Source organism: Monodelphis domestica, chromosome 7 (assembly GCF_027887165.1).
Source record: "Monodelphis domestica isolate mMonDom1 chromosome 7, mMonDom1.pri, whole genome shotgun sequence".
Taxonomy (NCBI): Eukaryota; Metazoa; Chordata; class Mammalia; order Didelphimorphia; family Didelphidae; genus Monodelphis; species Monodelphis domestica.
In genome coordinates this window covers 184,055,751-184,068,707 of record NC_077233.1, presented here as the reverse complement: position 1 = coordinate 184,068,707, position 12,957 = coordinate 184,055,751, and the positions used below count along the sequence as shown (strand labels likewise).

Here is a 12,957-nt window from a genome sequence, read left to right as displayed (position 1 = left end):
CTGTTTCAAAGGGCTCTTGTGGCTGATTTGAATCCCCTAAAATTCTGATGATTTCCTGGAGGAGGAGAATGACTTTGTTTCTCTTCTTTCATTATTATGAACTTCCTGACCTCCAGTGTTTGGCTAGTGAAAGTCTGGGTCACATATGTTGCAAGATTGATGGAGTTAAGAGTCTGCCTTTTAGGCAGTAATTTAAAAAAAATCAATTTGCATCTGGAATGGGTGTTCAGTGAGAGAACTGCTCAAATACTTGGTAATCAAGGGCAAGCTAAGTGGCACAATGGAATCAGAGATGGATTGGGAGTCAGAGGAACCAAATAAAAGCTTGACTTTGCTGCTCATTCCCCTTGTGATCTTGGGTAAGTTATTTCACTCCTCTTTGCTCAGATCTGGAAAATGAGAAATCTGGACTAGGATCTAGATGACCTCTCAGTCTCCTTCCATCTCTGACTCTGATCCTACAATCTTTATCATCAATTCACTTTAGTCACAAAAAAGCAATAACTGCCCCTACAACAGGGCAGTCTAACAGAATGAGAACCAGAGCAGGAGTCAGGGGTTTGCTTCTTTTCTATTAAACCAAAATTCCATCTTAAGGTATGTTTCCTTTTCTAAAGACTCTGGAGATTTGGGGAGGTGAAGGGAAGAAGATATTAAGGAAAATGCAGTGACAAAGACATCATTGATTGGAAAAGTCTCTCCATGATCACTGTTGTTCAGTGTTTTCAGTCATGTCTGATACTTCATGAACCCATTTGGGTCTTTCTTGGCAGAAATCCTGGAGTGGTTGTCATTTCCTTCTCTAGCTCATTTTACAGATGTGGAAATAGAGGCAAGAAGGGTCAAGTGACTTTTCCAGGGTCACACAGTGTCTGAATTTGAATTTGAACTAAAAAAGATGAGTCTTGCTGACTCCAGCCCACTCCTCTATTCGCTGTGCCACCTCCATTTCCCTCTCCATGTTGGCAATTTTTCCCAGTTTTCAAGTTGCTCTTCATGATTGGCAATTTGATATTTTTCATGTTTAAGATCTGTTCACCAACTAAAAACAATGTTTTTGCAACTCTCAAGAATTGCTATTTTTGTACACCTGAGATCCTTCCCTGTCTGATTTCCTAGAATCTGGAACTATCCGTGTGAGGGTGAGGGAAGACCAGGTAGTTGAAGTATAGCAAATTAGCGAATGACTAATGTCACTACCCAAGTGCTTCCACTTAAACCTTTCTTGATATCTATGTTTTAATTAATTAATTCTCATTCAGTTTTCCTAGTATTTGATCACATATAGAATGGACTTCATTTTTCTAGTTCTGCTTTTTTTCCGCTAGCAGAAAGTTCTTTCCAGATTTCTTTGTCTGCCTCATGATTTTTAGCCTTAATGGCACCATAGTGTTCTATTACATTAATGCACCGCAATTTATATAACCATTCTTCTATTGTTGGGCATTTAAATTGCTTCCAGTTTTTTGCAGTTAGCAAGAATGCTGCTAGGAAAACCTTTGAACAGATGGCTCTTTGGGGGTTGTTTTTGATTTTGATAGAACACTTTATGGATGTATTCCCAATGATGGAATTATTAAGAAAGCTAATACAGTTCACTTACCAAGAACCAAGAATCCTACTGGAATGTAAAGAATAAATCAGGCCAATAACTTCTCAAGAACCCTTTCTTTCCTATGATTCTATTTAGAGTGGACCCTTTCAAAGCAATCATATACAGATGCTGTGGGAAAAGGGCATATACACAAATTTCACAGCAATGTATATATACACACTACACATATACACATGTATAATGTATACACACATCTCAGTGTCGATATACGTTGCACATATACATGCATGTATGCTACAGGCACAACTATATACAAACATCACATACAATGGATAGATATGCATTACTTATATGCATGCATACATATACACACGTATCCATGTATACATACATACAATAGACACACTACAGATATGCACACGCATAAAATTGCCATGCACGCCACACACAGCATATATACCTATACACACATAAATCACATACAATGTACATACACGCATTATGTATACACAGAAATACATTAATCTACACATATAAAAATGTGACACACAATATATACACATAAAGATATAAACATCACATACATACATATATTACATACACAAAACACAAATATCAATACAACACACATTCACGTACAGACTACCCACATAGCTCTACACACATAACCACACAAATACCACACGCTGCATGTCTACACATATTACATAAATGTCCACATACATATAAGCATATACACATACATATACGCACACCACATGCAATGTGATATATGCAAATCACATATGCACACACTCTACACACACACATAGAAACACGCGTGTATGCACAAACACCACACGCGATGCAAGTAGTCGCACCCATTACATGTATACACACACACATATATATACAGAAATACCACACACACAAATGACGTGCAAGGTGAGTTTTTGGGGAAAGGCAATAGCATTAACTCCCCCAGGCTTCGGGCAGGAGGCGGTGTAGGAGCCCAAGTCTGAGAGCCCCTGAAGCTTCGGAGAGGAAGGCACGAGGAGCACCTTCCAGGTTAAGCGCAAAGGTGTGGGGCCAGCCGCAAAGTCCCTTCCCTAAAATCCAGACGCCCACCTGCCTCTTTGGATCGGCCACCCAGGGCCTCCAGCCTTTCTCCCCCGGCCTGGGGCACTGACCGCCACCTCCCGCTTCCCGCCGCAGGGTCTCTCGGCGGACGAGCGGAGGGAGAGGGGCTGGGACGAAGTTTGGAGAAGTAACGGCACGGAGCCCACGGCCGGAAGCGAGGAAGACGCCCCTTCCTTTGGTCCCGGGCGTTCGGTATTGTCCCGATGAGGTCACCACAGCCAGAATGAAATGCTGTTCGTGGAACCACAGCCATGTGGCCTCTTCTGTAGCTTCATCCACGGCGGGGTTTCTTTGGGGGCTTCACGTTCAGGCACAGATTCGACGGACGCGCGGTTTCTTCAAATTGTGCCAGCCGGGACGTTCACACCACATTCAAGCCTACCGTTTCCTCTCCCTGCCTCCGCCTCGCCCCCCCCCCCCCCCCCCCTTCTTTCTGGCAAGGGCCGGAAAATCTTAATTGAAGCAGCTGGTGCCAAGCGTTGTGGACAGAGTTTGCTGACGGATAAACATTATTGTTCAGGTTCAAATTCCAGGAAACATAACAATTCAAGCCAGCAGCGCGAGGACGCAGCAAATCCCTGGGAGGCATAGACGAGGAAGTCCCTTTGACTGATAAGGGGTTATTGGCTAGGTCCTGGTCCCCGCTCAGATTTTAGGGGCGAGGAGGAAGTGAGAGGCGCGGAGGTCGGAGAGTGTACAGAATGGCCCCAGGACCTCCAGCCTAGAGACCCACCAGAGGAGCGCTGGGGGAGCCGTGGGGCCAGATGTTTCCCCGAGATGGGTGTGAAAGGGGACAATGACGGCTAAGTTTAGCCAAGCCAGGGTGGCCAAACTTTCCGTAAACCTGAATGCTAATTCTGAGTTCCCGGTACAAATGCCCTCGGCCTTAGAGTATCTGGAACTAGAAAGCATGACCCCGGGGGGCGGCGGGGAGGGGGGACCTCTGGGTACAGTTCCCGGAGAAGTCTGAAAGAGGACAAAGTTGTCTTCTTCCGGAGACTCATTTTTCATCGGTGCTCCTTTGGCTGTTAAAAGGGAGACTTGTCGTCGTCTAACTTGGAAGGGAGGCCAGCGAAGAACTAAATCTTGTTTCGGGGCAAGCAGTTTATCTTCCAGTGAAGGCAAAGGACCATGGTGGGAACAGGACACACATACAAGAGCTGACGATCTTTCATGGAAAAAACAAAACAAACTGAAACCCAGCAGGCAGCCTGGAAAAGTACTCATGATTTAACTTTGCCTGCCAGGCAGGGGCTGCTACTCTGATTACAGAGGGTCACCATCTTCAGACAATTAAATTAGCTGTAGGTAATTGCCTGCTTGCAGGCAAGGCTCTTTGGCTTAGTACAGAAGCACTCTGTATGTCTCTTTCTGCAAACAATTGCATCCCCATTTCAGGGCATGATCTCAGCAGCCTTGGGAAAAAAGGAACACTGTTTAGTTATAAATATATGCAGTACTAAGTTGCCTTGGTGAAGAGGAAGAGTTCACTTCCAGAGGCTTGGTTCTGGGATCTACTCATACTGCTTAAGTCTCTGATTATGTATGCCCAAAAGAGAAAAAAAAATCAGTGGTTCTCTTTCGTGCCTGGTTCATGTGATACCATTTGTGTCCAAGGATAGAGACTACACCTCCAGGTCCCCCTGAAGTCAAAGGAGATCTGGAATCTCCCTAGACTTGACAATAACAATAATTCAGCATCCAGTGTTCTAGGAGTTAGCTAGTGTTTTTCCTCCTGCTGGGCTATAACAGGCCAGCTCATGAAACAAGTGGCATTTTTTTTTTGTGCCCTGCTGGGAAGCTACTGGTTGCAAATGCAAGTGTTGTGGTTTTTCTAGGAATTAAAAAAAAGGAAGGAAGAATTAAGGAAGGAAAGAATTGCAAAAGAAGAAAGAAGGAAAGTAGGGCTAAAAGGAAAAAGAGGAGGAAGGCAGAAAAAATTAAGGAAGAAACTAAAATTAAGAAAGGAAGGAAGAGTATGGGTTGAAAGCTCTTCTATCAAAAAAGCTTAAGGTCCTATTAGTAGTAACTTTTAAACATTTGAAGAAAAATAAACTGTTGTTTAAATACTGGAGTTAAATGTCTATTGTATTCTAGGAACCAAGGGAAAGAAAAAAGAAAACTCTGGGGGGGAAATCATTTTATAAAGATATGGAAAACTAGGCATGAGATGTATTTTCACTATATCATCTTCCAAAATGGAATGAATTTGGCTTTTGCTTTGCTATTTTTGTTTCTTTCCTATCCCCACCTCCAAGTTTTTTTGTTTTTGTTTTTTTTTTGCTTGTAGAGTAAATAGTAGAGGCTCTATTCAGGGATATTTTAATGATATGCTATCTTTTTGTCTGCCCAGGCGTCCTTAAGCTGAAAGTTGACTATGAACTAGAAGTCATGAAGGTACTAACTGGAAAAAAACTCGGAACTATTAAATTGTCAGAAAAACCAATTCCCCAGACTCTGGCAGCTCCAGCCACCAAAGTTCTGAGAGTGCCACTGCGCTAGAAGACAGCTCCAAAGGACAAAAGAATTTGGAGAACTCATATACCCTTTAGGGGAACTGAGGGACCAGGAAATATGATCCTTTGACATTACCATGGTTACAAGGAAATGGGAGTGTTCAAACTGCAGGGACAGGATACAAGGAAGCTGGGAAAAGGAACCATAGCCAGAGGCTAGGGTGCCTGCCTTACAATGGACACTAAAAAGATGACCCTTGCCCAGGTGTGGGTCTTCTTGGGAAACAGGCTTGATATGATGGGAAAAACTTCTAAGATAAAAGGAAATTTAGCATTTGCTTAGCCCCACCTAACTGAGATGATCTTTTCCCTTAGGGTCTATTGTTCTGTCGGAGTCTAGCTAAGTCTGAAACTTCCTTGGGGTGAACTCTCACGGGGACAGAGATGAACTTGGGGTCTCCAGTTTCTAAGCTGACCCTAAAACTTGGGGTTCTCTTAGATTCCATGTCGACCAAGGAAATGAGTGATCTGGCTCTAAGTAGTGTCAACGTGGAAACTAGAGGTCCCCACACTTGCAGCTTGGAGGGATTTGGTGATCCCCAGTTTATTTAGTTGGGAGGTTTTGACCTTGTCAGAGTTCCTCCCTGAGGGAAAGTCCTACTTCACTGGTCTCAGGCTAACCATAGACCTTGAGTTATAGCACAGTGGGTAGCGTGCCAGTCTCACAAATTGAAGGTCCCAAGTTCAATCCCCGAAAGGGAGATGTGATACAATGGGAGAAGCTTCTAAGGCAAAAAGAGGCATCCGATGGGATTGGCCATCCCCACTCAGAACTAACTCAAAGTCTATGGTTAGCCTGAGACCAGTGAAGTAGGACTTTCCCTCTGGGAGGAACTCTGTGACAAGGTCAAAACCTCCCAACTAAATAAACTGGGGATCACCAAATCCCTCCAAGCTGCAAGTGTGGGACCTCTAGTTTCCAGGGTAATACATAGCTGAAGTGCTGCTCTTATTGAAAGTTTCTTGATTGGAACCCATTTCCATGTTGTTGGTATTTGCATTAGAGCATTCATTTAGAGTCTCTCCTCAGGCATGTTATTGTAAGTTTCCATCGTCTATCTTGAATGGCCCTGGGGGAGAATGCGTGGAAAGCCAGATTTGGAGTCAAGAAGACCTAGGATCATTCTTTGCCTCTGACAGGCAGTTTTGTGACCATTTAATCTTAGTGCTCGTAGTCCAGGCAGCTCGAAGACGGTAAACTGAAGGGAAGTGTTAACCTGGAAATAACACAGAACTACCAAAGTAGTCAGAAAAACCACGGTTTAATCAGGATAGGGATGAGTCCAATACTTGGCCCTTTACTCAGTCTGGTGCCACAACTTTTACAGGGTATAAAGCCTGCCCTCTGGGGATGTTATCCCTGGGAAGGACACAGCACTAGATGTCCACTCCAAGGAACAAAAGAATTTGGGGAACCTTGATACCTTTTGGGGAGATCCAGGGGCTGGGAAAGATACCAAGAAAACGGGAGTGTTCAAACTATACTGACAGCATACAATCAAGCCTGGGAAAGGAATCATAGCCAGAGGCTAGGGTGTAAGGGAAGGGGCTGCTAACAATGGATACTAAAGGATGGTTCCAGCCCAGGTGTGGATCTTCTTGGGAAAGGGTCTCTGATACAATAGGGGAGACTACCTAAAACAAAGAGGGTCCTTAGCATATGCTAAATATAGCACATTTACCTAGGGGTCCATTATTCTGTCTGAAACTGCTCCCCTGAGATTCCCTTCAGGATGGATTCCCACAGGAACCGGGAACATGGACAAGCTTTGGGGTCTCCAATTTATAATCTAGTTCTAACCCAGCTGTGTGACCCTGGGCAAGTCACTTGACCCCCATTGCCTAGCCTTTACCACTCTTCTGCCTTGGAACCAGTCCACAGTATTGACTCCAAGATGGAAGGTGAGGGTTTAAAAAAATCTAGTTCTAAAACTTGGGGTTCATCAGATCTTACTAGGCTACAAGTTTAGGGTTTCTAGATTCCATGTTGACAGACGGTAGAGGGAATTTCTTCACTTAGGAGTTCCTTATACCAAAGAAATCATAAATATAGTACCTATCCATATCGACATTCCCTTCTTTAATGAAATCACAGGTGCAATGTTTCATGTATGTATACGTACACACTTTCTCCCTCCTCAGAGGAAGACCTCTAGTAATGTTGGGTAGGTCCTTTATGGAGGAATTATGGAAAGAAATGGAGAAGCATAACAGGATTAAAAGTATTGGAGGTACTGAAGTTCAAACTAGTGGGAGTATTCACTCGGATGAGATCACACTCACTGATGTATTTTTTTTTTTACAAGCTTTGTTATACATATTCCTTTCTAATTTTCTACAGCTTTTAGATTTGCTGCGGTGAGTTGGGTTGTCAAGGTGATTTTTAGTGGAAGAAATGCTAGAGTGGGAGTTAAGGGACCTGGGTTCTTTTCCTGGACTTGCTCTGTGATCTTGGAGCAGTCAATTTACCAGGACTGGCTTCAGTTCTCCCAACTGTAAAATGAACGTCTCTGGTGTTTATTAAGAAAAACTTGAATCCATTTTGGAGAATGGCACATAGAAATCTAATGGAATCTTCCATCAGCACCCATGACTCAGAATTCACAGAAAATGGGAGCAAATACGTCATTCTTTCTCATAGGACACAAGCTCAATTGCACTGACTGAAAACTACTTATGAAAGTTAGCAGCTGAATCTTCCTGGCAACATTTCTGCTGAGTTCAAATATGGCCTCAGACACTTAAGAGTTGTGCGGCCCTGGGCAAATCACGTTACTGTTGGCCTCAGTTTCCCCATCTGTAAAATAAACTGGAGAAGGAAAGGGCAAACTATTCCAGTATCTTTGCCAAGAAAACCCCAGATGGGGTCACCAGGAGTCAGACAGGACTGAACAACAGCAACCACACAGTTACCCTAGAAAGGGTAAAAAGGACAGAAGAGACTGTGATTACGTAGTCAGCTCAGCGAATTCTTAGGGAGAAGGGATCATTGGCCCCTCTGAGAGAAGGCACAGGGGGGGCACCAAGGCCTGTGAGAGAGGGGAACTAATGGAGTGAGGTCAGAATCTGGGAAAGACAAGGGATGGCAAGAGTATGACTGGGGAAGGAATTGAAAGCAAAACTGGGAGACAAAAAGGGAAAATTTGAGGGAGACGGGGAAAAGATCTTAGGTAAAGAATCTTGTACTGGGAGTGGGATGACCCGGAATTCTCGTTCTATCCAGTTTTGTCACTCACTGGCCTTTGGGCCTCGGTTTCCCTCTCTGTAAAATGAGGACGTGGGACCAGATGGAGGATTCCTACCTAAGCAGGAGTCTATGGCCCGCGGGAGTAGAGGAGGTAGGTGGGGGAGGGGAAAGGGCAGATTTCCCAGGGACCACAAACTTGGATGATGAAAAAAATGGCATCTTGCTTTTCCCTCATCCGTTTTCTTTTTTAATCCTATGGATTCTGTGCATTCAACATGATCGTGAGAAGAGCTAGACCAGACCGGAAGGGGATATTCTTGGCCCACAGAAGGCTAAGAACCTCTGGGCTCGATGATTTCTAAGGTTCCTTCCAAATCTGGGAGTTTATGAATCTAGAGTTTGGAGGGGTCTGCCTTGAACTGGACAGGAGGGACACAGGGAGGCCAGGGCTGCAGTGTTACAGCTGGGGGAGCCTCCCGTCGCGAGAGGAAGGGGTTGGGCAGGGAAGAGAAAGGGGGCGGAGAGCGAGACTAGGCGGGACGGGACGCGACTGGGACGGGAAAGTACGGGACGGGGCTGAAGCTCTCCAGGAGCCCGGCCAGGAGGCGGGGAGAAGCCGGAAGCCTCGAGCTGCGCTCCCCGCCCCGGTCAGCTCAGACCCGCCCCCTCGCCTGCCCAGGCGAGCTCAGACCTCCCGGCTTGGCTCAGCAGGCGGTGGTAAGTGCGGGGCTCCTTGAACCAAGACCCCCGGGGGGGAGTGCTCAAAAGAGGACGAGGAACTCGTCTCACTTGGTCTCGAGGCACTAGATGGGGATTGAGGGAGGGCCACAGGGCGCGAATAGCCGCCTTCAGGCTGGTCCCGGACGGGAGCCGGGACCGCGAGGAGGGGGCGGTCTCCCGCGGGGTTCGGGCTGGGCCCGGGGGCCGCCTTCCTTTCCGCTGCACCTTCTCCCGGGCTTGTCTCCTCCAGGATCTGACATTCCCTGTAATGGGGTCGGGTTTCTTAAAAAAAAAAAAGTTGGGAGACTTTGGGCCATACTCCAGTGGTTTCTCCTTCCCTAATGTCCTGGCTTCGGAAGTACCTAGGACCCGAGGGCTGTAACTAGTCCCCGGGTGGGCAGAATTTGAGGCGAGTCCTTCCTCCCACGCTGGCCCAGTTAAAAAAGGCAGGCACCTTCCCTCCCTCCCAGGGCAGTCCCTCTGGGCCAGTTAAAGGGGAGAGAAAACGCGCCTACCCCTCTTCGCTGGGACTTGGGGGTGATTCGTGGCGTCCTGTCCTGGGCAGCTTCAGCTGGTGCCGGAGTTTGCTATTCCTTAGGCTTTTCGATTGGGCCGCCCAACGAGGAAGTTCGGGCGAGCTTAAATGCCAGCACGTTGGCGCCGATTTGGACCACCGCGTTTTGGGTCTGATGGAGAACGGCCAAAGGGAGGGAACTTCCCACAGAATGTGGACGGACCCCCAATAGGCCTGCGCGGCACTGTTTGGGGGAACGGAAAAGAAAGGGGTCTAGCCACTTTGTGTTGATCCGTATGGGGAAGGGCACCGTGGCTGGGTATTGGCTGGGGAGTTAGAATTGGGATTTGGAGTTGGGGTGTAGCAGATGAGATGAAGAACCCAGGTGGTGGGACCGGATGAATGTTGTGGACGAGATTGGTGGCTGTTGCTGCTTTCCGTAGTTATTGAGACAAGACTATTTGCAAAGGCATGTAGTCACTGGTCCAGTTTGCAATAACTGGAGGAGGTTTCTATTTTTATTTCCCAGGGGAGTCCAGTGATTTGAGTGAGATCAGAGACTTAGGGGCAGAACCAGGAGGAAAACTCTAGCTATGTGTTTGAAGTGTCAGGAAAAAAACAAAATTAAAAACAAAACAAACTACATTGGCAGCCTACAGATCCCACAGAAGGATGGAAGTCTTTGTTAGGAAACAGTTTGTAAAGCACACAGTTGCTACACTGCTCTTTCCTCACTCAGTCATACAAATATGAGAGGGACTAGGAAATAAGATAGATTTTTACTTTTCTTTACTATCATTTACCTCTGATGAACACATTACTGCCTCCCTTCATTTGGATTTTGAGTGAATAAGACCTCCGTTCAATTTTAACTCTAGATGTTTTGTAGCTGTGTGACCCTTAACAGGTCACTTAATTCTGCCTCAGTTTACTCATCTGTAAAATGGAGCTAATAATAATAGTACCTACTTCCCAGGTTTTTGTGAGGATCAAATGAGATAATAAAAGTAAAGTGCTTTGAAAGCCTTAAGAATCTTTATAAGTGCTAACTATTATTATTATGTTATTACTAAATATGTAGTTCTTAGTTGTTGAGGTGGGAAGGTGAAAGTTTTCATATTCTAGAAATAAAACATTTTGAAGAAGTACTGCTTGCTGTACGTTCACCTTAGTTATGGACTTCTTTCAGCTCTTTAACAGGTTTCCTGTTTCTAAATCTAAACCAAAGTGTTAAAGGTTATTATAATTAGAGCAAGTGAGATGTCTCCAAGCCTGTGGCATTCTGGTCTAATCACTTAACCCTCTCTGGGTTCTCTTAGACCTCTCTTCACAACCAGCATTGTCAGATGATCACTGAAATAGCAGGTCCAGGCCCTATACTTTTATAAGGAAACAAGTATTTATTAAACACCTATCATGGGCCAAGCACTTTACAAATGTTATCCTATTAGAATGATGATTTAGATTGGAGATTTTAAATTTGGTGTCCAAGAACTTTAAAAAATATTTTGATAGTAGTATTTCAATATAATTGATTTCCTTTGTACTCTTGTGTGTTTTATTTTATGTATTTAAATACATTTGGAGAAGGGCTCCATACTTTGACTTAACCAGATTGCCAATGGTGTCCATGATGTACACAGAAAAGTTATAAGAACCCCCAATGTAGCCTGTCTGGTCAAGTGAAACTCATAAATCAGACTTAGACTTTGGGATAGTTATCCAAAGGGAATCCAGATTCGTTGTAAAAATGACTGCAAATATGTGGTTTTAGTCTTAGTTTTAAATTGCAACTATTTTTCATTAAGCCTCTGTTAAAGCTATTTTTTTTAAAGCTCTAGGGTTATTTATATTTTGCCATTGCAGGTTTTTGCTTTTAATAGGATGGAGTTCATTTACATTTTAAAATTAATGTTATTGGGAAATTCAAGGTTTCTTCAAGTCATCTAGGTCTTCTAAAGTTGCAGGTTTCTTTGCAAAAACATTGCCAGGAAGATTCAGCTACTAACCTTTATAAGTAGATAGATTTCAGTCAGTGCAGTTGAGTTTATGTGCTTTCACTTGAAACTCGAAACTAAAGTTTTGCCTGAATTATATCAACTGTAAAAATCTCTTGAGACACATTACTGAAAAGTAATGACTTGCTTTAGATTGTGCTAAGACTGCTTCATCTTTAGTAGTCCCTACCCCACCCCCCATCTTGTGCCAAGTTGCTTTTCTTGAGTTGGCAGTTTAAATTATTTCCTATGCATGCATAATTAATAAAACAGTGACTCCTTGGGAATGTAAGATGGTCATACAGAGAACAATTGATAGCTTTAATCCAAAAAATTAAGATAAATATTAAGTTTTCATTTTATTATATGGCTTCAATTTCCTAGCTCTGCAATCGTTGGGCAAACCACTAAACTGGTGGGACTTGGTTTCCATCTGTAAAATGAGAGAAGTTATAACATTTCTATAACTCCGACCATGTGCCAGACACTGCTAAGCCTTGGGTACATGCTTTTCTTCCTATTTTACAATTGAGGAAACCAGAGCAAATAGAAGTTAAGTGACTTGTCAAATTTGTCCAGGTCTTCCTCACTCCAGGGCCAGTGCAAGTCTGTTAGCTACTTCCAACTGTCCACAGGGGATTATAGGGCTTGAGGTCGGGTGTGTGTGTGTGTGTGTGGCTGTGGAAGTTGATCTGAAGAGGGAGGGGGCCAGGGACCTTATATAAGCCCTATCTCTTGACCTGTTCTGATTGATATAGATTTCACCACTGTGAAACTGATTTGGGATTTGATGGATGTCTTAGGAATTTGCCTGCCGACTTCTCCCCTCTTCCTGGTGTCAGGGAGGAATGAAGCTTCTTAAAGCCGAGGACTTGGGGCAGAGTAGATGGAGAAGAAGAGAAGCCAACACTAATCAATGACCAGTGAATATCCCTGACTAGAGCCAAATGATCATCTTCAGTCCCCGAGTAGTATTCCTGGATTTCCCACTTGGGGATTGTAAGAGGTGGGGAGGGGCCTAGGAAAGGGGAGTGGGAGGTGAATTTGGGAGTTAGGAGACTTGGTTTCAAGTGTTAGCCTGTCAATTGGAGGTTCAGATTGGTCAAGCCTATATAATAAATAGCAGATGTAATCAATCAACAGACTGTCTGCAACATCGTCGCAGGTATCCAGGTTAAAGAAAGGATCATAGGACTGATACTGAGACCTGTAGGAGACCCAAGAGGAGGAGGCCAGCTATCTAGTATGTGGCCAAGAATTTTTTAAACATTTGCCCAAAGTGGTTATTTATCCTTTGCTTAAAGACCTATGAGGGAGGAGCCAGTCATTTCCCAAGTCTTTTGTTCAGT

General features: G+C 44.4%; 1 protein-coding gene across 2 annotated transcripts in view; it reads left to right on the top strand.

The window, feature by feature from the left end:
* Window positions 1–248: 248 nt before the first annotated feature.
* Window positions 249–12,957, top strand: part of LITAF (lipopolysaccharide induced TNF factor) — a 46,351-nt gene continuing 33,642 nt past the window's right edge. The window contains exon 1 of one of the 2 annotated variants that reach the window (XM_056806149.1): window positions 249–359. In XM_056806149.1, the coding sequence (XP_056662127.1) occupies window positions 281–359 (79 nt within the window). In that variant the 5' untranslated portion in view covers window positions 249–280. Of the gene's footprint in view, window positions 360–8,923; window positions 9,095–12,957 lie in introns of those variants that run through there. The other variant, XM_007498638.3, reaches the window with a different exon arrangement.